We start from the raw sequence: 25,802 nt of genomic DNA, 5'->3' as shown, positions 1-25,802 counted from the left end.
CAGGCCCAGCTGGAATGATCTTTTGTGACTATAACAGATGCTCAACAGCACAGTCCAAGTACATTACATACACAGGAAGGAAATTCTACTCCAAGAACACTGCCTGGACAATGAGTAAGAGGCAGACATTGCAGACAGTCATAAGCAGGTGTCATGTCTGGCCCACATGTGTGCACACTGATCAGGAATATTCGTCAGCTGTCAATTCTGAGCATGAGGCTGTTCAATACCAAGGGCTGACAGGGAGAGCTGCACAAAGCCCTCCCTCTGGACATGGTCACAGCACTGCTGGGAAGGGTAAGTGTGAGCAGCTATCACACCTGGAAGCCAGGCAGGGGGGCTGCACAGCTCCATCCTGCTCTGCCTCTCCATTCTTAGGCACGGAAAAGTTGATGGCTCAGCCAGCAGAGGTTGGTTCTGTGCTAACGCCAAGTCAAGGATCCAGCACATCAGTCCAGTCTGTAGTACCTCACGGAAGCAGGAAGCCTCTCAGGACACACTGGCCAACAACTCCATGGTAGCCCTGCTTCAATGCTTACACCAGAGACAACAAGGCTTGGCTTTCTCTCCCGTTAGCCAACTAAGAACAAATTAAAAAGTCACATACAGACACGTCATCATAATAGCTCTTTATTTCATGACCCAAGTAAGCGCAACCCCACTTAAAGCACCAGCTAGGTAAGCACAGAACTGTCCCCACAACTACCATCATGATTCACCAGTCTTCACTCCAGGATCGCTTACTTCACCCTTTACCACAAAGGCACAGAAGTCACCTGAGGTCTCAGGCGACAGACAGCATCACCGCATGGCGCACCAATGTGCAGTCCAAATGTTATTAAAGCATAGAGTCATCTCCTAAAGAGTTGTTGTTTTTACTATAAATAAAATTTAAAAGACTAGGCCAATACTGGCCCAACAAGGGACCCGAATTTCTGCAAAGGCTGTTTCGCATCAGCCTTTAGTAGCAGAAACATGGATCCAATCTGCCAGAGCGACTCCTAAATGCTATAAAACAACTCTCCCGAGACTGTTGCCACCAACCCGTGTACAGGCCCCAACAATACACTTCGCAGCTAAGGACATTTTGGATTTCATCTCCAGCAGCAAGGGACGCTGGCAGTTCAGTGTGTGGAGACATCTTCACCGGGACGGCTCAGCTGCTGCTGGGTCACCAGTAACGGTGTCTGGGATGCAGGCATCTTGTGTTGTCTGCTCGGCACCCTCATCGTTTTCAGGCTGCTCTGGGCTGGTTACACTCTCATTGGTAAGAATGACCCCATCTTTTTTCTTTTCTCCCAACACCTCCAAGCCCATCATCCTGAGATAATGAAGTCGCTCATTCTTGGGCACAAAAGTTCGAATAGAAGCCTTTCCCCGCCACCCACACAGCACAATGGGGCACTGGAGGGCATCTGGATTCCTGCCAACAAAGAAGGTCCCATGTAAGCATTCAGCATCCCATTGGCTACGCCTAAGGACAGACGTGCAACTTCTCAAAACAAACAAAAAGAACAGCTGTACCCAACTCCTCCAACTCCTGCCACGGATGCAATCAGTTTGTTGTTCCTCCCACTCTGGAACTCCCCCAAAGGGCAAAGCCTGAAGATGCTGTAGCTGGGACCCTCCTGCCCTTCCCTCCAAGTTTTGGGTTACACGTGACCTACAGCATCTAGTTACTCATCCAACAGTGAGGCATATACACTTACGCAGAATCCGGTTCATACTTCAGCACAACACTTCCCTTTGCTGGAGGAAAAGAGAAACAGTTGCATGTACCAAGGCTTCCACTTAGTGGGTACAGCTAAGATGTATATGCTGTTCTTCAGAGGACAACTCTCAGTGAGGCAGGAGGGCGGAGGCTTAACTACTGGTCAACTCTGAATGCTCCTAGGTCCAGCCTACAGTGACCTGAGAATTGCCATGTCCTAACCTGAAGGCTGGGGTCTGGGCTTTGATCCTAGAACCCAGAGTGTGAGGAAGGAATCAATTACTACAGGGTGTCTTCTGACCTCTACATGCTCACTATGGCACATACATGCCAAACCATCAACGAGAGACATAAAAGAAACCTTCATCTAAGATTTAAAAAAGAAATATAAAGTTCCCGTTTCTTTTTAAATAACCTCTGCTTTGAAAGGAGTTGGAGTGGAAGATAAGAATGTCTAAACTCCGCATTCCTGTGGCTCACACCAGGGTGAGACAAGGCTGTATAAGCTCAGAAGCACGCAGCTGCAGAGAGAGCTGTCTGTACACTCTAGCAGACACTTGTGAGAAGAATGCAAACAAAGGAAAAAAGAGGCTTGGCAAAGACATCACCACCATGACCTAGTGACTTAATGCATTAGTTTAGGAGCTGTAAGAGGATAGTTAGAAACCAAGGCTGCCTGTAGGTCTCAGAAGTAACAGAGGAACCTGAACCCCAGAAGCCTACAAGATCGGTAAGAGTCAAGAGGTGGGCCACACAACCAGGACCCCAGCACTTTATAAACTCAGGGGGTGCTGCCTAGTAGTAGTAGGGTAATACAGAGACAAGGGAAAAACTCCCAAAGAGGAATCGAGTCTTTCATATGAAACGACAAGAATTTGCATAAGGCCCATTTACAGCCTCTGTAACATTAAGTCATCTGCAGGTTAACGTCCTGTCCACAGCTGTTACTCATATTGCTTGCTGTGCAGCCAAGGATGACCCTGAACATCTGACCTTCCTGACTCAGGTCCTAAGTGCCCAGTGTATGTAATTTATGGGGACCAAATGGGGGCCTCTGAAGGCCACACACACAAGGCAGCCTCTGGGTCCCTGCACTCACCCAGGTCTTTGACTTGACTGTAGGCCTCACTGCTGAGTTTTCTGAAGAACGGGTTCTCCTGCGTCAACAGGGTCTTCACATCTTCCATGGACACAGTGATGATTCTTGAATTAATAAACGGATACAATGTATATATCCCCTGTAAGAGAAGGGAAGGAGGGAGAGGAGAGAGACAGAGAGAGTTGTGATCCCATGAGGGCTTTGCTATGAGATTCATGACTTGACTGAAGTCTCTCCCCTGGGTCAGGGCCCTAGAGGCACCCAAGGACCTCTTTCTTAGGAGGCCTGGTCAGCTTCAGCAAGTCTTGAAGTACTGAAATCTAATGACGTGCCGTAAGTCCCTCTTTTGGCTGTCTCACACCACCATGGCTAGGACTTTCCATTTCCAAATTACCTCCTGTGCCAAACGGAACGCACAGTCAAACTCTTCGCCACTGTTATTGCGACACCAGACTTTTATCCCGGTGTTAATGACCTGGAAGTTAAAAGTGAGATGAAACAGGAATTAAGGACGGACAATTGTTTGCTGCAGCCTCTTCCACTGCTGGGTAACCGGCTGCCTACGAGCAGCTTTGGAAAGCGATGGAAAGCGATGGCCCCTTCTGGAACTGGTTTCCAAGAATCAACTCAGTTCCAACTGCTCATGACAACAATTAAACACAAGAGTAAGTCACACATGTCTCTATGCATCAAAACAGAGGCACTCAGGGTCACTGCCGCAACAGCCCAGCATACCCAAGAGGAGCCGAACAAGGCAGTTCACCACAGCACTGCTAGGAAGCACAGCCACTGGGCTCAAACCCAAGGAAAACTGTCTTGGGAGAAAACAAAATGGGGGCACTGCGACCTGCCCCCCCCCCCCCGAGAAAACCGGCGTGGGTATGCACAGCTCTGCTCGTGCCTCGACGCGCCCTCACCTTCATCTTCTCGCTGTTGTTCAGCAGAACATTCCTCAGCTCCTTGGAGACCATGTAAAGCTGCCGCTTCTTCCCTTCTGTAGTTCGAGTCAACAAATTCATCCTCGGGAAGGAAGGATCCAAGGCGTAAAACTTCCTGTCAACGAAGCGACACGGTTTACACAGTCAGCCCAGGACAGACACCTCCGAACCTCACTTCCAGACATAGTCCAGCTTGTCTCAAAGCACAAGCAGGGTGTACCTGCAGGACAGCCAGGCCAAGGGCTGTTCCAGGAGCAGCTCTCTACCAATTATTACTCCGATGACAAGGAGCCCAGACTCCCACACTAGGCCAAACATTAACACTTTTACAGTCCATGCTTTTCTGTCCCTGTGCAAGGTAATTCCACCAATACCCAGACTGACACTCTTCTCCATTACCCAACAAGAGCAGACTGGGAGCAGTGGCCACTGCCTCTACACGCAACCGAGAGAGAGGAACCAAACTGGGTCCCAGTTGACTGCTCTTCTGCCGCCCTCAAATGCGGGTGGTAAGGCTGGCACGCCTCTTCAGTGCTATCCAGCTCTAAGCTGCGATCAGGAGGAAGGGTCTAACTTCAAGACACCAGCTGTATGCGACTGGTGATGCATTTAAGGTGGGATTCAAGCGGCAGAACCCTTACTCAATAGGCGGGAACAAAGGGTCATCTTCAGGAATGAACACAAATGGATCTTCTTTAAATCCAAACAACTTCATTTTCTTTGATGGAGGAGGGCTGGGGAGGGAATATGGAGGTGGTAAGGCCATCAGCAAGTATGGCAGGAGCATCCACCCCACAGCACTCTGCCTGCCCCACCCAGCACCCGGTCCTGAACTGTAGAGCTGAATCCCAGTCAACACCGAGTGCTGGAAGCAGCTGTGGGTGCTCTCTAACCTGCAGAGCCTAACTCACAATCTGTGCTATGTCCTCGGTCCCTGGAAATTTCCACGGCCGAGGCTCTGGGATTCCATTTAGTTTACATGCCCAGATGTGGCTTTCCTCACCCACACACGCCATCTTTCTTCTCATTACACTCTGTGTTCTCGGTGCTATGTGTCACTTCTGAGCCACCAGCTCCGGTGGTCAGCTGCCCGTCCAGTTCTGAGGGGTCACCAGGATTCCTCTCTGTGGTTCCCACACTGCTGGATGCTCTGGTCTCCCTGGGCTCTGAAGATTTACTCTGCACCTGTCGAGGGGAACAAGTTCATTTTCACAATAAAGCAACAACACACTTCACCACTGTAAGAAATTAAAGCTACCATGTTTATGTCAACCAGATGTGCTTTTCTATGGCATTAGACATTTTTGAGTTTGCTCTTTCAATTGAGGTTTGCAGGCTCTGTTCACGTGGAGGTGACTGAGAAGAGATCCATGAAGAACACCAAGGCTGCCCTTGGCAAAGGTCTACTGAGTCAGCCTGCTCTTACTCATTAACCTTGTGCCTGCTCTGGGTAAGGCACAAGTTCAAAAGAAAGTGAGATTGCTAACCAGGGGCACATGAAATTTAACCAAAAGGGGGTGTGTGGGAACTGCTCCAAGGGGTGAGTAATTAGGAAGAACATTCTTCCAAGGCTTCAGGAACTGGGGGAAATGAAAAAGGGGAGCAACCACAATATACAACTGGCTTGGAGTAGAAGCAAAAGGTTTTAGTTACATGTTGAAACTTACAAGTTTCTTAGTATTCTAGCTCACCTGCCCAACAGGCACACAGCCCAGGACTCAACCACTAGCAACACCAAACAATCTACAAAGCCTTTGTGCATGTCAGAAGATCTGTAAGACTGGAGCTTCCAAGGGGCTGGAGAGATGGTTCAGGGATTAAGAGCATTGGCTACTCTTCTAGAGGTCCTGAGTTCAATTCCCAGCAGCCACATGGTGGCTCACAGCCATCTATAATGAGATATGGTACTCTCTTCTGGCCTGCAGGCAAACATGCAGGCAAGACACTGTATACATAATAAATAAAATCTTTAGAAAAAAAAAGTGTATCTTCCAATTCCACCGTCAGATTACAATTTAGGATGCTACTGTACTGTGCAGGCAAGTTCCGAAGTCACAGCAACAGTGTCAAGAGACTGCTCCAACAGCCCACTGTAAGTGTTTCTGAAAAGACACAGCAGTGTCTATGTCTGTGGCTGTAATTCTGAGTGTTCTCTGTTCCCCAGGACTGACTAGTAAGACACAACCTGACGAGAATCGTACCCCCAGCAGTACCCCAGCTCTCTCTCACACACACACACGCATATGCACAGACACGCATGCACATACACAGAAACGGGGGTGGGGGCAGACATGCTAACATGGAACCCTGCAAATGACAGCTCATCCAAGGGGAAAGGCCCCATCACACTGCAGGAGTGGGAAGCCTGAGGCACTTCAGTGCAGGCCCATCTACAGCACACTCACAACAGCACTGGACTGTTCCCAACAGCGCAGAACCACCAGCTAGCTATGGGTCCAGAGCATGGGAGAAAAAAAAAAAAAAACGCCACAAGTACAAACAAAGACGCAATATTCTCACAGCACACACTGCTGGAACTGGACACAGGACAGACTCTAGTTTCAACCCCAGCTCCAAAGAACTAATTAAATGCATGCCACTGTTAAAACACACTGTAAGACACAAGGCACCCTGCTACTAAACCTAAATGACTCTGTGGAAACAGCATTTGAAATATATGGGCATAAGTAAAATGCCCTAGTTAATTTTACTTCTTTTTTTTTAAAGCACAGTACTGGAAAACAAAGACTGCCAATGGCTGGCATCCTACCTCTATCAGGAAAGAGAACAGTTCTAAGCTTTACTCCCAAGGAGTTAGGATGGCCCCAGAGTTAGGTCCCCACCCTCAAAGTGAGGACCTTCCTAGCCTACAAAATTCATGGTGACACCTAAAAGCACAGGGTCTCTGCCTTCTCTGGCTGAAAACTGGGCCATCTGTAACTGTAGCCAGAGAAGGCTGCAATCCTTTGAGAAAACAGTTCCTTTCTGTTTTTTTCCAAAGCTGAGCAGTTTTAGTCCTAATCCAAGATTGATCTTGAAACAGATGTTTGCGCAACAATTCCAGGCCAAAGTCTCATTTATGAGTCACAACCAATGGCTGGACTAACAGAGAGGAGGGGAACAACATTAAGAGAGGGACCACATATGGGGCCTGGGAAGGCCATGAGACAGCACTTCCCGTGACTGCTCACTGATGACCAGCACATAGAGAGGACAGAACGAACCCCTACCCTATGGTGTAGGACACTGGATGTCAGATTACTCCAGACTCAGAGCCCCTATTCCTACGCATTATCAATCTCATATCATCCCAACTGCTGTTACATGAAATGCAGATGAACCCCCCCTTCCTTTACGCTTAGCCTCTCTACACATCCCACTCCTCAAAGCCTCCACCTGCATTTCAACTGAACCAACTCTTACAGGTCTTGTCTTGTTTCAAGAGCAGTAAGGTCAAGTGTTCCATTAGATAGATGGTTTTGGATTTAAACCCTTACCTTTGGCTGACGCTTATTCCATGGCATTGATGCTTTTTTGACCAACACTGCCACAAAGAAGCCTCCAGTGTTCTGATGATGTGGTAGTATCCGAAGGCTAGAACAGTACATGTGTAAGACGTCATGTAAGTGATCTCATTTCCCCCTACCGCAGATACTCAGCTCCTCTCACAGAAGAGCTCCCACTCATATGGTCTTTGAAAAGTCGATGGAGGGAACAGGGGCAGATGAGGGCAAACACACAAAAAAGGAGGAATGAATAAGAGAGACAGTGCGAGCATTTCTGGAACTATCACAATGAAGCCAAGCCATCACTTTGTACAATCACTACACACTAATGAATGAGGGGTGAAAAAGCTCATGCAGTTTCCAAAGCATCAACTCTGAGATTCTAACCAGTTCCAGTATTTGTAAACACTGGTTGTAGCAACCAATGGGCACCAAGTTCACCACCTCCATCTCCCTACCACAAAGCCTGCAGCGCCCACACTTACCATCGCTCTAGATGCATAGCCCGTAGTTTTTCCAGGTCCTTTGGTGGGAACATAGTAGGTCGAATTTGTGTGTGCCTGCCCTGGGGAACCTCATCCCAGCCTGCAAACCACTGCCCATCTCTAGTCATGACCTGCAGAGAGACCAGCAGCACTACTCCAATGAGCAGCTTATCAATGCACAGGGAAAGGCATGAGATGAGCTCCCCCACACAGCACAAAGGGTACTATATCTGTCTCTCCAGAGAAAGACTATTTGCAAACATAATGCTAAAACATGCTTGGCAAATAACTTATAGCATCTTCTAGAAATACCAAAATACCTTCACCCCAAATCCAGGATAAACACCACCAAACTCACTGCCCAGGTTATTTATTTACTTAAAACAAAATAAAACAAATCTCTTCCTGTTTGGGCAGGAAGGTCAAAGGGGAACTGTTTTGTTTATAAAAGCAAGGTTGAATTGAAACCCCCACGCCCATCCCATACTCATCAAGGTGTTAATCTATGGGCATGAGAGCAAACATAGGTTTTATATGGGGAACAAAAACACATGAAATCTAGCATTTGTCTTTAAATAGAGTCTGTGTTGGGTACTGACTCACAATACCCACACTTAATGTCTTCCAACACTTGTGACTCTTAACCCCTTCAGGCGCCCTGCTCCTTTGAACTGAAGCCCTCACCGCAGGATTACCTTCCACTGGGAGACTCCAGGCATCCACTTCAATCCTGGCAACTCGGCAGATACGTCAGCTAGCTCAAGAGCACCTAGGAATAAACGAAGAGAACCCCACAGGCTGTCACACTACGCCCACTCAAAGAGACACAGCAAAGTCCATGCAGTGTGGTTCCAGCATGGTAGGAATGTCCAGGGAAGGCAAGTCCATTGACAGAGAGCGGCCTGGAGTAGGCCTGGGAGTGAATGCTAATGGCCACAAAGAACCCTCTTAGGGTGCAACAAATGACCTCAAACTGGACTGTGGTCATACTCAGCTGAGTAACTTTACTAAAAGTCATTTACCTGTATTCTTAAAATGCAAATAAAAATTCAATATACACCCTGGTCAGGTGATCTGCGTCTTCATGCCCTTCTGTCTAAAACACCCCAGAATGAAGTTCAACTATAAAGTTTTACACCCTGGGGAGTTTTTTAAAGTTGTCTTACAGCAAAGCAGTGAGAACACACTCTGATTCTGCTGTCTTCCACAGTGACGTTGTAGGACGCTGTACGGTGGGGGCATCAGTCATCATTTAACCAGCTATCAATACAGATGTGTGGAAAACAACAAACTCCCCAGAGAAGCAGCGAAGACCCCAAATAACTGATAAACAAACTAAAGGATCCCCAAGGGGATCCTACACCTACAGGGGCTTTTACAGAGCAGCCTGCTAAGAACCTCCCTCCTTCAAAGCAAACACAAGTTCTCCATCCAGGGGTGCCAATGTATATGACTACAAAGAGCAATATATTAAATCTCAGTCTACAGGACTCAGCCGAGGAATGGCTGCACAACCCAGACCAATCAGGGCTGTAACACCCCAGGCAAGGGATGGCAAGTGCGCTCCCCAAGTTATGTTGAACTTCCTCCATGTTCCTGAGAGTGGCATACTGGTGGATATGACCCCTAAACATAGAGAAAACCTACTGCTTGCTTTCGGAAGAAAGCTAACACTTCAGTCAAATGCTAAAATGCTATTTTGGAATAGTTTGAAAATGCTGCGTGTCACATGGCTTAGTGTAATTCAGTGTGCTAAGACCTTACAACCAGTGGGATGGGTACTAACAAAACAACCATAGGTCTGGCAAGGACATGACGCAACTGGAACCCACGTACAGGATGTACAATGATGCTGTCAGTACAAAGAGCAGCCCTGTAAGTCCTCAACACAGGAAGAGTTACCAGAGAGTTCAGCAAACCCCTTCCAGATGCACATCCCAAAGCACCGAGAGCAGGCTGTCTAGGAGACTCTCAACACACCATGTTCACAGGCCCCTGATGATTCAGTGAGCACGGGGAAGTCAAACAGGCTACTGGGTACTGCTCAGCTTACACGCGGAATGAAACCCTGACAGCACACAAGGCTGTCATGAGAAGACAGCTACATTATGACCCACCTGCATGAGGACCCTAGGACCAAAAGTCCAGAGGGAAAAAACCCAAGTGGGGGCAACAGGGCTGGTGGCAGGGGGACACAGCGACTTACTTGGTTTTGTAGACTGAAGAAGTAAGATGGACAGTGGTGAGAGCTGCACAGTACTGTCAATCCCTAACATGCTGTGCTGCAGTTAATGGGACCACTACCTTACTAAACACCTTTACATGCACCAATGTCGAAAGCAATTCACAAAATTTGACAAATGTATCACAGAAACCAATTAAACACACATGCAAATAATCAGGACCCCCCACCCTGTGCTGTCCCCTAAGGGCCAGCACCACACATGCTCACCGTCACTCTTCTCCAGCAGGGCTGCTATTACAGCTTCGTCCTCGACTGGGTTCAAGGAGCATGTGGAGTACACCATCCTGCCCCCTTCTGCCAGCTGCTCTGCACCTCGAGTTGCAATCCGGAGCTGTAGGCTAAGGGAGGACTGCAGGTTAAAACAGAGCATGGGCCGTAGAGCACCTAGTTACCTGTCACACACGGACTATGGTAAGAAACGAACAAAGCACTTGTCCAGGTTGCAAACTACAATTTTATGGAAGCCATTTGTGTTCACTCTTTAAAAAGAAATCTACTTTTATAGTTTTTTTGCTCAGCTACATTTCTCAACAGCTTAACAAGAAAAATACAACATATTTGGAGAATTTCTCTAGGAAAACTCTCCAAATTTATTCACATAAGAGATACAAACTCTTTCCTCCAATCTACAAAACCAGTAGCATTTAATAAGCAAAGTTAAATTATTGGCAGTCAGTTTTTACTAGTCTACTAGACCATCCCACTACACACTGAAGGACATGTGCTCATATTAAAAGAAAAAAGACCAAGCAATTTAGAAAGAGCCATCGAAAACGCTGTGTGTGAGCTAAAGAGATGGATGGCTCAGCAGGCAACAGCCCTGGCTGAGGACTTGGGTTTGGTTCCAACACCCACATGGTGGCTCATGACCATCCATCCATAACTCCAGTCCCAGGATTTAACGTCCACCTCCGACCTCCACAGGCACTAGGCACACATAAACGTGTGCACGAACACACGCAAAAAAAAAAAAAAAAAAAAAAAAAACCACATGAAATTAAGAAATAAGAGAGAATGCCACACACAAACAGGGCAATACAATAAGCACTAACAGATGCTACCATGGGAGATCAGTTAGTTACAGTGGAGGAAACACATGCTTCCAATGTCATGTGAGCCGGGCATGAAAGGCCATTTAAATAAATATGCATCTTGATGGAATAAAAATAACAGCTACTATGCTTAAAGGCTCTAAAGCAGTGGTTCTCAACCTTCCCAATACTGCAAGCCCTTAATGCAGTGACCATAAAACTGTTTCATTGCTACTTCATGACTGTAATTTTGTTACTGCTCTGAACTGTAATGTAAATATCTGATATTCAGGATATCTGGTAACTGGCCCCTAAAGGGTTGAGAACCATTGCTTGGTAAACTCTCATGAGGCAGCTATTAACTGTGGCTCCAGGTGCCACCCATAGATGGTCAGTCAGGAAATGATACCCATGTTCCGAGTCTAACCAATTTGCTTACCCATGGAGCTGCAAGCTGTTTAAGGTGGTCCATTTCTTCCAAACATCAATGTTTTTTCTCATGGTGCCATCACCACTGGAAAGAAAACATATAACAAACTGAATTCCTGCCTGGGTAGATGTTTCGCAGCCATGTCATATCCTAGCTGAACTGCAAAGCAGGGACTGTGAAATCTCACTATAGCACCTCTATCCTCATAGCAGACAAAGCCAATTCCCAAAGCAAAGACGGATGGACAGAGTAGAAAGCCTCATCAACTCTAAGAGACTCCTTCCATGGGAGAAGCCTTCCATAGGCACAGTGTTCCCGAGAAAACAAGATCTAGGTGTCTTTGGAAGTGAGGAGGAGAACCAATTCTAAATACAAATCCATTTGTTTTGTGCACATGTTACACATACACCCTGAAGATAATTACAGGCCATTCTGAGTATGCAGTGTTTTGGCTGTGACTTGTCACTTGAGTTCAGGTGTGGTTGTTCACTTGCAGATCTGACAAAGACTCACAATGCGTTGGCTTTTGAAGCAAATTTATATTTTCAAATTAGGGGATGTTCAGCCTGCACCAGCAGCACTAATCTGTATACTTAGAACACAGACAGGTCTCTACATAAATGCTATTTTAGAAAAGGGATTAATAAAAAAAAAAAATGACATTTTAAAACCACAATTATACTTGCAAAGATTTTGCCACAGCAAATTCAACCAAGCTGATTCAACGCTATTACCAACTTTCTCACTGCTTCCATTGACTTGGTGAAAATTAGCTGCACGTGCATTTTTCAGGACAGGCTCACATGGTTCAAAAGTTCATCTGCCATGGTTCGCTGCTGCCCTAGCAAATGACCCTGCATCATCTCTCTGGGACTCATGAGCAGGTTCACAAGATTAGCAAGACCTGACACCATAATTTCAGGAACTTCTTCCACCTACGACCAAATGTTTATTGATATGCTGATTACATACCCCCCCCCCCCCATGGTTTTTGGAGACCCCTGGCTGTCCTGGAATTACTCTGGAGACTAGGCTGGCCTTGAACTCAGAGATCGGCCTGCCTCTGCCTCCCGTGTGCTGGGATTAAAGGTGTGTGCCACCACCCGCCAGGTGGTTAAAGAATATTGTAACCAAGGAAATGAGAGAATTTATGCTTCATGAATTTATGATGCTTCACACAGAACGTTACAAGTTTTACTGACCATGCTCTAAGGTAGTCCATGCCTTAAAGTTCATACATACAGTTCTAAAGTTTCAGTTTCCATGCACTTTCACTCAGCCACACTTAAGTGTAGCAGCTATAATTTCAAACTAAGTTCCACTACCAGCACAAACATTTAAGAAAATGTCATCCTTCTGAAGAGGGTCCCTAAGCCCTCAGATGGGCTCTCTCCTGCAGACCCTGTGCTCTGGTCTCCACAAATCCAGTTACCCACGTGGGTTTTCACCTACTTCTGAACTACATCTACAACAGAATAGGGTCTAACATTTCAGTCATTAAATTCGAAGTATTGGTATGTAAGTAAAATGAGAGTTTCAGTTTCCATTCCTAAGTTTCTTTCACTGAACTAAGTAAGAAACTGTAATAGAAAAGACTAATTTTTTTTCTTTCTTTTGGTTTTTCAAGACAGGGTTTCTCTGTGTAGCTTTGGAGCCTGTCCTGACACTCAATGAGCAGACCAGGCTGACCTTGAACACTCAAGAGACCCACCTGTCTCTACCTCTGAGTGCTGGGATCAAAGGTATGAGCCACCATCTCTCAGCCTACCCCAACATTTTTAATATGCACACTCTAAGAAGAGAATACCTGGGATGCAAATGGATCCAGTGATATCCTGAAATACATCCGTGTGTGTGTGTGTGTGTGTGCGCGTGCGCGCGTGTGTGTGCGCGCACGCGCGCGCGCGCATGGCTGAATGTCAAACAAATGTCACCTCTCTTCTAGAGCCATTTATCACTGTTTTATCCCATCAACATGACACTCTTTCTCCATATTCATGGCCACAGTAACCATGCACACCACCCATGTTCATGTGTTGTCCTTTAGTCTAAGCTACATGTGACTGGACTTCCTGATAGATTTTGGGTTTTCTGGCCTCTTAATAATATAAATACCTGCAGGGAACATCACATAAAATTCGGTCATAGAAGAGAACCTCTTTCCTTCCGTCCACATCTACTGTGAGTCTAGGGATGCTGGATGCATCATGGTTCACCACCATAATGCAGGGGCTGCTCAGCCTTTTGGCCTGATGAACGAGCAGATAGCAGCGCTTGTTGTCCACATCATTTGCGATTACAAATCCCTCTAGGAACATAAAATTGTAGTCAGGTGAGATGTGGCAGGAGAATCATTCCCTGAAACACATAACCATAACCTCTGGTCGGCAGGTGAGAAAGAAAGTTGTGAGATGTAAGACCCGAGATCAAGATTTTCTAGAAAAGGGGAAAAGAGCTAATCATTGGAGCGTGGACTTCATTCATAGGAGCCCAAAACTATCAAAACCTCCTGTCTCATTTCTTAACAGCTACTACTTTGTCCCTGTTGAGCTGTCTTATGTTAACTAATGACTTCTCTAAGATTATTACTTATGAGTGAGATGAGGAGAGAAAGGCAAACAACACCCAGCCCACATGCCAGAACTCGGCTCGAGAATGAAGATCAGGTTTGGGGTAAGGTCCTGTCACCTTAGCCCATCAAACAACCCCTGGGATATGGTGTCTGGTGTCCCTGCTCGTTTCTGGTTCCTCTCACATTTCAGCAAAAGAGACAAAATAAGCTGAACAGCATTTACAGCCAGGACCATTCTTCCCTATGTCGAGGAACATAAGATATCAGGGACACAAAAGTAAACTGCTCTTGGCAGCTAAGCAAGCCCTTTACCAAAAACATGGAAATCATTAAAAATATGTAATACAGATGCTTTGGGGGGGAAATTGTTATCTATCAACAAAATGAGGGCTTAAGAAAACACAAACAAGGGGGGAAAAACACCCCCAGTGTAAGTATGCAAGCAAAACAAAACTGGGGCTGGGCAGCTTCTAAAAACCAGGAAGCAGGCGACACTGGCAGACTGCAGAAAGAGCTGCCACCTTCTGAGCGCTCTGCTGCCTCCCCACCCCACTGCGCATCACAGCCCAGTTCATATGTGGCACCTAATGCTGCCACGACCCACCGCTGAAAGGTGAAGGGATCTGAATGGAGGGGACTGGCAGCAACAGCCACGAACAAGCCACTGCGCCTCTCCTATGGCAAACCCTGAACAATGCCCAGGTGTTATGACCCACATTTAAAAGTGGTCTGTGCAGGCCTGACAAAACGCCTGCCCATTTCCTATTAGCGCACACAGACAGGGTCAGTCTGTTCATGATGACTTCAGAACTTGTCAACATGGTATGCGACCTTCGGTATAGTCACAGGCAACTTCGCAGCTCAGGAGGCAGGAAAGGGGAGGAACTTTCCTCACCCACAACCCACCAGAATGGTTTCTCTGCCCCACCCCCACCCCCCAGTGATTACCTGGAAATGGGACACTCATGTCTGCGTGCAACATTTCAATTAACTGTGTGGTCTTGGATCCAGGGGCTGCACACATGTCTAAGATCTATAAAAACCAAACAAGAACGTGCCACTTTTTAAAAGCTGTAATACTCTACATTTGATCTTAAGCCATCTTGTGAGTCATTCTAATATGCTGACTTGCATTTCAAGACCTAAATTACAGAGAATGTTCTCTACCCATAAAACCAAGAAGTCACACGATGAGAGAGACATGGTCCCCACAGGGATGAGAACAGAACGGCACTGCGAGCTGTACAACGGGGAACAGGAATCATCCCAGCATGACACTGAATGTCACTCCACAGCCGGAGCCCATGCTCTTTCACTTCCCCCCTTTTCCTCATCTGCTCCCAGACGGGTGTGTGGACAAAGCCAATTTACTTCAAAATTATGCAAGGGTGTCCCCCACTAATGAGCTCCATGGAGTCAATGTGATTAGGACAACAAGATCATAGAAGGTTGTATCTGTATAGTTAATTTGCTAAGTTAAAAAACCCTTTAAATTCACGTGTAGCTCTGTCTATTGTAAGAAAGAAGACAAAACTAAAAACTACAAAAGCTTATAACACACCTTTATCAGAAAAGGCTAACGCCTGAGGGTTCAGAGAGGGTTCAGCACCACCGTACCCGCCCTCCCTGCCGCCTTCTATCTGGTACACTATACCTTATGATGGGGCTCAACGTTGAGCAGCAGTGGAGGAATCATGCTGACAGCCTCCTGCCGGCTGATGTTTCCCTTGGGGAGAAAACCAGGGACAATAAGAAAAGCAACACGTCAAATCAGGCACCTTTCGAGGGCATTAGGAAAAGGTCCCATAATCTTCCCAAGACAGGAACATCTCTACAAAACTGTCAGTGAGGAGAGATTTCTGAATTAATGGATAGTCACTTGCTATCTAACTAACAATAACCTACTAGCATCAAAGTTAGAATGTGAAATATGATTCAGGAGGTTGGTACCACAGTCTAGGTCCTTTCAGGCATAGGGTTTGGTGATGTCCTCAAGGGTGGTCTCCTATCTACAAAGCAGCAGGCAGCCAGGAGCCAAAATTTAGTGTAGGAAAAAAATTGGTCTTCAGACAATAATCCTCCTGTCCTCTGGGTCAGCTTTTATCAGGGACCCTCCATGTCCATTATCTAGATCTAAGCAACTCCTTGTGGAGACATGACGTCAGCTACTGATCCCATCCATCCTTTCAACAACTAGTACCACTCTCGGGTTGCTTTCATGAGGGCTCAGGAGCGGGCAGACACAAGAGACACACTCAGAGACAGACTTGCAGAGATAGACCAGCACCGCCTCAATCACAACTCCACCAACAGCCTGCAAGCTGTGTGGGCTGTGTGCACGAGCCACCAGCTTCGGCCAAGCGCTAACACATGACAAGCCAGGCATATGACAGTCAGAACTAACATCAGAGTTGACATCTGCACCGACCACTGCTCTCTTGTTTGGACAGCAGTGACTCTGCGGCATTTTCATTAGCTCACCCAGGCACACCGACTCTAAGCTTCTGGTTTACCCATGTGATTCCGGTTTGCAAAGCCAACTCTGCTGAGCTGCACAGCTCTTACTACCTAGGTCCTGATAAAAGCTGGAAGCCTTCCTTCCACATAGCCACCTCCCCCTACCACAATACCCACCCGTTGCCCACCTCTAGACCCCAAAGCCTCTGCTCTACTCAAAGCACACACCTGATGCTACCAATGGTTTGCTAATCTTTTATGGAGCCACAAACTTGGTTGGGTGATGGGAGATGTCAGTCTGTAAAAACGTTTCTCATATTGGTTAATGAATAAAGCACTGTGGCCAATAGGAAAGCAAGATAAGCGGGACTAGGAGACAAGGAGGATTCCGGAAGTAGTAAGAGGGAGTCAACATGTAGAGACTTGAGAGAACAGAGGTCTGGGCCCTCTCTCTGGCAAGGTCTGGGCCCTCTCTCTGGCAAGATAAGACCACGTGGAAGTACTTATATTAATAGAAATGGGTTAATATTTAAGACAGAACTAGCCCTTTAAGAAACTAGTAACTGGCCAACAGCCTTATATCAAATGCAGTGTCTCTGTGTGTCATCTGGAGCTGGCGCAGCGGTGGGAACAGGCCAACGGGGAAAAAACATACACTTAACAGATGGGGAGCTGTGCACAGCCCAGTACAGACAGAGTTGTGGAAGCTCTCAACTCTTACTACCAGGGAGGGAAAGCCAAGACAAATTTATATCCTCTACTCTTCTGACAGAAAGCCATGGAGATAGGAAACAGCTGTGAAGTGGGACAGAGGTAATGGCGTCAGGAAAGAAGAACTATGGGAACCACAGCAATCTCTAAAGCTTGCTGAACAAGCAGCCCACTTTGTAACTGGTACAAAATGGGTCACTTGACCAGAAAGAGGTGGACAAGAAGAAGAGGTGAAACTCCTGAGTTAAATGTGAAATTAAAGACCTCAAAAGAAGGAAAAGGGAAGCTACAGGGAGTACACTTATCAGCTACATGAAAAGACAGTGCCTGTTCTCTGCCTACAGACCTTGATGACTGAAGCTGTTCACAGCAGCCTGGAAGGACTGCAGCTACGAGAACCACAGCTGCACTTAGCTACAAGCATTTGTTTTCACGGGCAAAAGTCAAACATAGGAAAACCAAATAAGTGTGAAATTAACAATGCCATTAAAAAGGAAACTGGACAACGTCCATAGTCCACTAATCTGCCTTAAAATCTTGTCCTCCACGTGCATGACAGGCAAATAGAATGCACATCTAAGAAAAGGGTTATATACCAAACAGGTGGACCATGAGTGATTGCCTAGTCCTGCACTCGCCACATTAATCCACAAAGAGGAGACAGTAAGACAAACTGAACAGTGACAGGCGAACTTACTATCTTCAGGAGTCCATGACTGAGACAAGAGCAGTTTGGCCGACATGGAGAAACTGAGACTAGCAGGGCTTGACTGTGCCCGGTCCCCCATGCAGTGGAAGGTCGCTGACACTGCGCCTTGTGCTTTCAGGCCCCCAGTGCACCCACAGAACCGACTTACACACTCTGTCTCGCTGACCAGGAACTGATGGAGTTTGGCCAGCAGCGGGGACTTCCTCAAGATCTTTCGACTCAAGTTTGTGTGCCAGGCAAGCCCTTCAGGGTACCTAAGTGAGGTGAGCCCAGAGTTAACCACCATTCTCATACAATAAGGCATACATGTGCAAGCGGGCATTTAAATGTTTGACAAACATCATCACCACTTTCTTAGATTACTTTCTATTTCTACACAAAGCAGTTTTACAGGGCAACAAGATAGAGGCCCACTAATGCACTCACTTTTAACTCCCAGGCCGGGGTGACCTAGAGACTGAAGGACAAAGTCTCTCTCGACGTCTGTGTCAATCTCTGAACATTCTATCTTTATGAGGTCAGTGACTGGGAGAGGTATCTACACTTGGCCTGTACCTATTTACTGGTCTGCAATGACAGAAATGAGGGCTCTGATGTGACCCATAGCACAGTGCTCACCACACCCAGTTAACTCGACGTAAAATTAAGCAGGCGAGACGGTGATCAACGTGTGTGTCATTGCTGTCATGCATGCAGCATGACAATGAACTCCGTTAACAATGCAGGGTCACAAAGGTTCTACGTATCAATCTGTAGCCATGGTAGCAGCCGGGACAATGAAATAAGGCTGACCGGAAAACAGACACAAGTGACAGATTTAAAGTTGGGAGTAACAAGAACAAACAAGTTTCCAACATCTTAAAGCCCTATTCAAGATTCCCGTAATAAGATTAAGATTGCCGTAATAAGTTCTGTCTACTAAATTATGAAAACAGGACTGAGTGTGGATTTCTCACACAGAACCCTCCACTTACACAGTACTTTTAAGCTATGTTCGATTTATCAGGCAGTTAAACAAAAAACTGAGGTCACTACAGGTAGTAATATAGATACATGTGCGGTTTTGGCTCCTAAAGTTGTATTTCAAAAATCATCTGGACTACTGTGTTACCTGAAACACAGAGAAGCAACATGCCAACTATTATATAATTTCTGGCAACCCCCAACTTGCCTGTGTCCAATGACAGTAAACTGTACAAATCGCCAGGTCACCAGAGCGTCATTATGAACACCATATACCACTCACCAGAGCGTCAGTGTGAACATTTACCAGAGCATCAGTGTGAACACCATATACCATTCGAGTGTCAGTGTGAATGACATCCATATACCACAACCCAGAGCATCAGTGTGAACATTCACCACTCACCAGAGCATCAGTGTGAACATTTACCACTCTCCAGAGTGTCAGTGTGAACATTAACCACTGTCCAGAGTGTCAGTGTGAACATTTACCATTCACCAGAGCGTCAGAGTGAACATTTACTACTTTCCAGAGTGTCAATGCGAACATTTACCACTCACCAGAGCGCCAGTGTGAATGCCATATACCAGAGCCTGTTAGTGTGAACCACTCAGACTTACTAGAAATAACTGAATTTTCATTTCAAGTATGGGAGCAACCTGCACATCGTTTGAGTGAACAGCTGCTTCCTAGGTCCTATGGATCAGTTTCTAGTACCAATAGTTAAGGTGTAAGTTTACAATAAGCTTCAAGGTCTCCTATAGTGAGCCTGGCAGCTACTGATCTCCTAAGTAAAATGTTTTAAACTTCCAAATAGCTAAATGCAAAACTGAAAATGAACAAGAAAAAAAACAAACAAAAAAACAAACTGACCATATATCTTTAGAGTAGCCAGCAAAAAAAATATATATATATATAAATAAATTAAGATAGGATTTCATGTAGCTTTGGCTACATTAGAGCTCCCTACATAGACCAGGCTGGACTTAAACTTCTGATTGCCACCGAGTCCCAAGTGCTGGGATCAAAGGCTTATGCTATCTCACCAGACAATGGCAAATATTTTAAAACATGTACTTTTAAGACCAAATAATCATGAACAGGTGTATTTGTTGCGAAATAATCTTTTTGCACACCATGAAAATATGTCTTTGCCAAAGCACCTTTTGATTGGTTTACAAAAAAGCTAAGTGGCCTGGCCAATAGCTAGATAAGAAAAGAGGTTAGGCAGGTCTTCCAGGGACAGACAAGAGAGAGGTCTGGGGAAAGAGGACAGGATTCGCCAGTGGAAGCAGAGGAGAGGCAAAAGCCCAACTCCCATGGCAACACATAGATGAATAGAAATGGGCTAAGAGATAGTGGGACAAGCCTAAGCTACAGGCCAAGCTTTCATAATTAATAATAAGTCTGTGTCATTTTTTTATGAGCTGGCCGCCCAAAGAAAAATCTGCTGACATGTAGTTGTTTTAAAATCAGTGTCTTAAAGGGTTTTAAAATCCATTTGAAGTTTTATGAAAGACAGAAGCAGCACTATCTTTTTATATTTGGCCAGAGAGAATACCCTGTGGCTGGCTGCATTTTGAACAGAACCACAAGTCCCAGAAAGCTGCTGCCTTACTGCTGAGATTTCCAAGTATCCAACACTAACATGTAAACCTGATTAAATAACCCATTGATAATGGGAAAAGCTATTAATTAGGAACCAAAGCATTCAGTCTTTCTTCATACCCTAGCTGTGTTCAGAAAACTAAGCACAGCAGTAGCCAGCTGCCGGCCACTGACAGAGATAGAGACACTCTGACCTTCCCCACCTATCGTGACCTTACTCTGAGGGCTTTGGAAGGCTTTGCCCCATGCCCGTACACGACTGCAGAAAATGAGTCGGGAAAGCAACTTTGCCATTTGCTGCAGTTGGGTGCTCAAGGGCTGTTCAAAGAGTCTGACTGTAAAGTAGAGAACATGGTGACTACAACAGCATGCTGAGGCCAGCAGACAGAGGGTTTCTCATCTGCAAAGCCTCCCTGCCCAAGCACTATTCAAGGTTTACAGAACAAATGTCTCCAAGTGAGACGTAAAGCAGTAACTCCACGGGAAACTAAGGTGCCAGAAGCCCCTACATCAAGCAATGTACAAACACCACTACCACCAGTCTCAAACCAAGACTCAAGGAGAAGTTAGGAAGAGGCCAGTCAGCTGGCCAGCTACCAGGGGGAGGAAGGCCAGACACTGAGAAGACTCCATACCTTAGCCAGTCAATGACCAAAGCAGCCGAGACACAGCTTCTGTTCTGACTCACTACAACAGACTTGAACTGCACTACAGCAGCATGCTCGAGTCATTCTCCTATGTATTACTTCCCGGATTTTAAAATCTAGTCCAAACACATAACCCGGGAGCCGGGTATAATGCTTCAGGACTCTTACTCTGCAGCAGTGACATTAGGTTTGGATCATTGTTGCACATAGATTTTAGCATCTGATATCCAGTACTCCTATCGGTGAATATGCTGTGCCTAACTATGCTAAGGACACAGAAAATCTAAATGGCCCGTGAGAAAAGGACATCTATATTCCATGATTGACAAAGCCCTAATCCTGGGTTGTGACCACAAAAGGCTACCTAAAAATAAAAAATGACATCAATTTACAAATAGTCAAAATGCCAGACATGGTGGCACAGATCTTTAATTCCAACAGAAGGGAGTCAAGGTGTTCATTCTCTGTGAGTTCGAGGCTAGTCTGGTCTACAGAGCAAACCTAGACCGGCCAGAGCTACAAGAGACCCTGTCTCAAAATAAAAGGCATAAAATTGCCCAAATCTACAAAGCTACCAGAAAAGACTTTACTAAATTCACCCTTACACAGCAATGACATAAAAAACTTTTTGTGTGTATGAAAATTCTATTCCCAAATCCGAACTATGAGACACACATAATTTTAAAAGTCTGTAAGTTTGTCCATTCACTGTACGGAGCACTTTCGGTATTGCATGAGGCATCCTACACCTTAGCCTCCAGGGATCACAGGACAAGGAAGTCCCATCATGGGACCATGGCCGCTGGACACACTGAAGACTGAACCTGCCTGAAGGCTGTGTGGGGAGACACTGGGACATAAGCCACACCAGCCCTCGTCGAGGCTTTGCCAAGCAGAGTCTCTCTCCCTTTCTTAATGGAGAACATCTACCCGGGAACTCTCAATGGGAAACTCAAGTGGGTTATACACATAAGTGAGAAAAGTCACTCAGGAACATCAACAAAGAGGCTAGACCCAAAAAACCAGCTGACGGAACTCTGTGTGGGAAACAGGACTGACAAGGGTGTCACTTATGAATGTGTGCACACCAGTCTGATGTTAGTAAAAGCACCAGGGAAAATAACTTAAGATGCTGGAAAAGCTCACCTAGGCTCTTTATGTCAACATCGATTACAGAGCTGAGAAATGCATCCAAGGGATAATAATATAAATAAATAGAATAGAAAACCAAGATGAGGGAGGATTTTGTACCAACCAGCTTAGAGGCTGTGGAACTTCAACTTTCTGTCCATCTACCTCCAGGTCCTCCAACTCCTTAAAATACTTGTTCTTCAAGCAATGGAGAATCTCTTTTGCATGGCTATGAAAAACAAAACAAAAGTAATTTTCCATAGTGGCCTAAAACTCTGAGTTGATAAAATTTAATAATTTTAACGCTAAAAACATTTTAAAACTAAAACCAACTCCGAAATGTTCCTTCATCATCCAGGGGTGTGCAGCCTTCTAACACTGTGACGCTGTTAATTTATAAGAATTCAATTTGCAGAGCACCAAAACCGATTTAACTAAATCCCAAACCTCTGTAGTTTGCTGCTTTGCGTTGGGCGCACAGGTTGAACACACCTTAAAAATACGGTAATGAAATACTGCATTTCTGCCCTGCTTCATTTTCACTTGGAGCAAATCTGGGGGATTGTGTACAGTAGTGGGCGGGGAGAAGAGGCAAAATTAGGCGCCACAAGTTTTGCATGTTCCTCATTGGGCGCATCAACTCGCTCACCCGCAGGAAGCAGTTTCCTAGTCATGTTCTGATCTTCCACCTGCAACGCCTATGCAGCCCAGGCTGCTCCCCTGCACCCCATCTCCCCCTCCAGGGCCTGATGTCCACACCACCCCCCCACCAGGAAAACCACAACAGACTTACCTTTTGTAACCGGTGATCCTCAGCGTGGCCGGGAGGGGCTCCCGGAGTGAGTTCATGAACTGGTCCCACTCTCCCTCGGGCACGATCTTGAGTTCTTGATAGTAGTGCTCGAAGAGCTTGTTCTCCTTGATGATCTCGGGGTACCCACCTTCCCAATCCTGACGGGGAAGCCAGGGGTGAGCGAGCCCCCCACCCCCGCTAACCCGGCCCACGAGCAAGCCTGCACGCCCGAGCCCACGCTGTCCCCGGTGCCTACCGCCTGTCCGCGCTTGCTGCCGCCCTCGGTGCCGTCCTCCGCGCCCTCAGGCTGCGGCTGCAGCCGCCGGCCCCTCTCCCGCCGGCCCATGGCCCACGCGGCTGCACACGCGGAGCGCAGACAGCGAACCAGCACAGCCAGCTCGCACGCTGCACTTCCGGCTGCTCCCCAAGGACCCCGCGCAGGGTCCTAGCGGGGGCAGTCTAGAAATATGCCTTGTAGGATGCAGCTCTATCCTGCAGGAAACGCACACGAGGAATGGGTGATTGTCCTTCAGGGAACATGTGTCCCCCACGGCAACCCCCACGGCAACTGAGCATGCATCAACCCGTCTTGCGCGGAGCCCAGGCACCTGCGTGGACGACCTGAGAGCGGCGCGTGCGCAGAGAGGAGGCGGGGGGGGACTGGAGAGGCGTGGTTTCTGCGGGGGCGTGGCCTCAGGGTGCAGAGCGGGTCGCAGAGGGAGGCTCTTAGAGCAAGGGGCGGGGCCGTAGTTGTGTAAACTGGACTGTGGGGCTCGGCTGGGGCTCCGGCTGCCGGGCACGCCCTTGCGGACTTGGACCTCGCCCTCCCTCCACTCGGGGATGCGAGCCAAAGGAGCCCTAGGCCAATGGGTAGCTCTTCCGGATCGCAGGGGGCCCGAGGGAGGGCTGGGCTCTCTGCGTAGGCAGGGCTCTCCGCAATAGGCCTCTGCTTTGGAACCCCCGCGGGAGGGCGTTGTCTGGTGGTGTCAGCTTGTCGTCCAGTCCCCGCCCGAACAGGTGGCTCGCCCCTCCCCTGGGCAGGTACGCGCTGCTGGGGCGCTGGCTAGAGTGGGCCGCTCTGCGCCCTCCTCCTGGGCTTATATGTGGCCCCACTTGGACGCCCAGGTATGGAGCACGCTGCTCGACCTCAACTATGGACTTGGACGAGTTACGCCTGCTGGACGCGCTCACCTACGTAGAGGGGCTCATGGCCTTCGTGGCCTTCGCGGCGCTCACTTTGTTGGGCTCTCCCTACGGCCGCTACTCGTCGCACTATCCCGGCCGCCAGGTGCCGGCGCGACCCGCCTGGTTCCTGCAGGAGCTGCCCTCGATGGCTTGGCCGCTGTTTGAGTACGCTCGCCCTGCAGCCGCGCGCCTAGGCAGCCTGCCCAACCGGGTCCTACTGGCCATGTTTCTGATCCACTACGTGCAAAGGTAATGTTCTAATCCTCCTGCACTCGCTTCTCCCCCCCACCCCACAGCTGTTGTCTAACGAGAACTCGCGCTCAATGATTTAATTCCGAAATACAGAGGATGGCGTGGAAAGGGAGGTATAAAAGTTCGCGTGGAAGTGGTGGGCGTGCGTGCCTAGTCATGGCTAGTGGTACAGTAGTCCCGATTTCTCTGGCTGTCTGCAGCGTAGTGATGTTACTGCGTGTCTACTGTTTCGCCCTTGGGGAATCTTTATCCTTGGCGCAACCTCTCTCATAACCGGGTGACCCAGCTTTAACTTGCTAACAGCTTAGTCTCTCGGGTCCTCTCTGGACCCCGAATGTGGGTGGACTTGAGCAATTTCAGAGATGTGTTGTCTTTGTTTGAGAGGGGTTGGCTTTCCAGGCACAAACACAGCTAGCTTATGAATCTCTTCCCGAGAGAAGTTTATGTGAAAGATGTTTCAGTGATATCTCAGGCCTTCAGGTTTTCTAATAAACTGGACTGGACTGTCTCCAGTTATTTGTAACTGACTCCGACATTTGTAAGTCAACATTTGAATGTTTTCATCCAGATCCGGAAAATTGCACAATAAAAAGTATTCTTAGGGAATTGAGTTCCTTGATGTTTGCAAGTCTCTCATTCTCTGGTTTGGGGGACCTACCTTAAAATGCTCATTTTCTGGAGACTCTTGGAGAATTCAGTGTTATGTTGGTAGCCTGTTCTTTATTATATTACAGTGAGAAGGAAGAATGGTTTCTCAGTCCTGTGCCCACAAGTCCCTGGAGTACAGCATAGTACAGTAGTTGATTTCTAGGCCAGCCACTCGCTCTCACCATCCTGAACTAGTCATCTTTAGTGCAGGCATTTTATATGGGGACATAATCAACACATAACAAAGACTGGATTCTGTGTGCCTCAAAGAACTGCATTCCAGCAGCTGGAGACATGGCTCAGTGGGGAGCTGTGCAAGCCCAGGAACCAGAGTTTGCTTCCCACACAAGCTTCTGTAGTAACACTGTCCCTGTGGGGAGATGGACAGCAGAGATAGGAAATGGGACTAGCTAGACTGGTATGCACAGCAGTGAATGACATTAGAAGGCGAAGATGGACAGCTGAGGTTGTCTTCTGACCTCGACGTGCACTCTATCACGTACATGCACGTACATGCACCCACACACAGATACAAATAAAAACACAAAGAAGATAACAAACACAAAGTTGTTGTCGAATTGCTTGATCTATTTTTATGAAGGGACAGGACATCGCTGCTGTTTGAATATCCACTGAATTCTTGTCCGTGGAAATACCTCCATAAAAACACCAAAATTTGT

At 47.1% G+C, this 25,802-nt stretch overlaps 2 protein-coding genes and 1 long non-coding RNA gene across 3 annotated transcripts in view; 2 read left to right on the top strand and 1 right to left on the bottom strand.

Annotated features, from left to right (window-relative positions):
- Window positions 1-614: 614 nt before the first annotated feature.
- On the bottom strand, window positions 615-23,470 carry Nsun2 (NOP2/Sun RNA methyltransferase 2). The gene is made up of 19 exons (XM_051182643.1): window positions 23,294-23,470; window positions 23,038-23,195; window positions 22,369-22,473; window positions 18,043-18,148; window positions 15,672-15,743; window positions 14,966-15,050; window positions 13,561-13,753; window positions 11,455-11,529; window positions 10,192-10,322; window positions 8,435-8,508; window positions 7,740-7,870; window positions 7,246-7,342; window positions 4,752-4,933; window positions 4,390-4,482; window positions 3,728-3,863; window positions 3,205-3,285; window positions 2,811-2,949; window positions 1,710-1,749; window positions 615-1,423 (listed from the first exon to the last, which is right to left on the bottom strand). The coding sequence occupies exons 1-19, from the start codon at window positions 23,381-23,383 to the stop codon at window positions 1,144-1,146; spliced, it is 2,268 nt and encodes a 755-aa protein (XP_051038600.1). The 5' UTR covers window positions 23,384-23,470; the 3' UTR covers window positions 615-1,143.
- LOC127220716 (uncharacterized) lies at window positions 1,309-2,125 on the top strand. Its single transcript, XR_007834393.1, has 2 exons — window positions 1,309-1,445; window positions 1,895-2,125. It is a non-coding gene; the product is annotated as an uncharacterized LOC127220716 (long non-coding RNA).
- A 554-nt stretch (window positions 23,471-24,024) lies between the features above and the next one.
- Srd5a1 (steroid 5 alpha-reductase 1) overlaps window positions 24,025-25,802 on the top strand; it is a 31,744-nt gene continuing 29,966 nt past the window's right edge. Inside the window, exon 1 of the mRNA XM_051182642.1 lies at window positions 24,025-24,471. Coding sequence (XP_051038599.1) covers window positions 24,191-24,471 — 281 coding nt within the window. The 5' untranslated portion in view covers window positions 24,025-24,190. The remainder of the gene's footprint in view (window positions 24,472-25,802) is intronic.

Source organism: Phodopus roborovskii, unplaced genomic scaffold (genome assembly GCF_943737965.1).
Source record: "Phodopus roborovskii unplaced genomic scaffold, PHOROB, whole genome shotgun sequence".
Taxonomy (NCBI): domain Eukaryota; kingdom Metazoa; phylum Chordata; class Mammalia; order Rodentia; family Cricetidae; genus Phodopus; species Phodopus roborovskii.
The sequence above is the reverse complement of the archived record's forward strand: the minus strand, read 5'-3'. Positions and strand labels throughout refer to the sequence as shown.

Bases quoted from the DNA above. Each gene is read 5' to 3' on its own strand.
- Nsun2 (XM_051182643.1), bottom strand. From the start codon at position 23,383: ATGGGCCGGCGGGAGAGGGGCCGGCGGCTGCAGCCGCAGCCTGAGGGC. The intron at 13,754-14,965 runs GTAATCACTGGG...TTATGTTCCTAG, and splicing joins CATGAGTGTCCCATTTCCAG to AGGGATTTGTAATCGCAAAT. The intron at 1,424-1,709 runs GTAAGTGTATAT...CTTTGTTGGCAG, and splicing joins AAGTATGAACCGGATTCTGC to GAATCCAGATGCCCTCCAGT.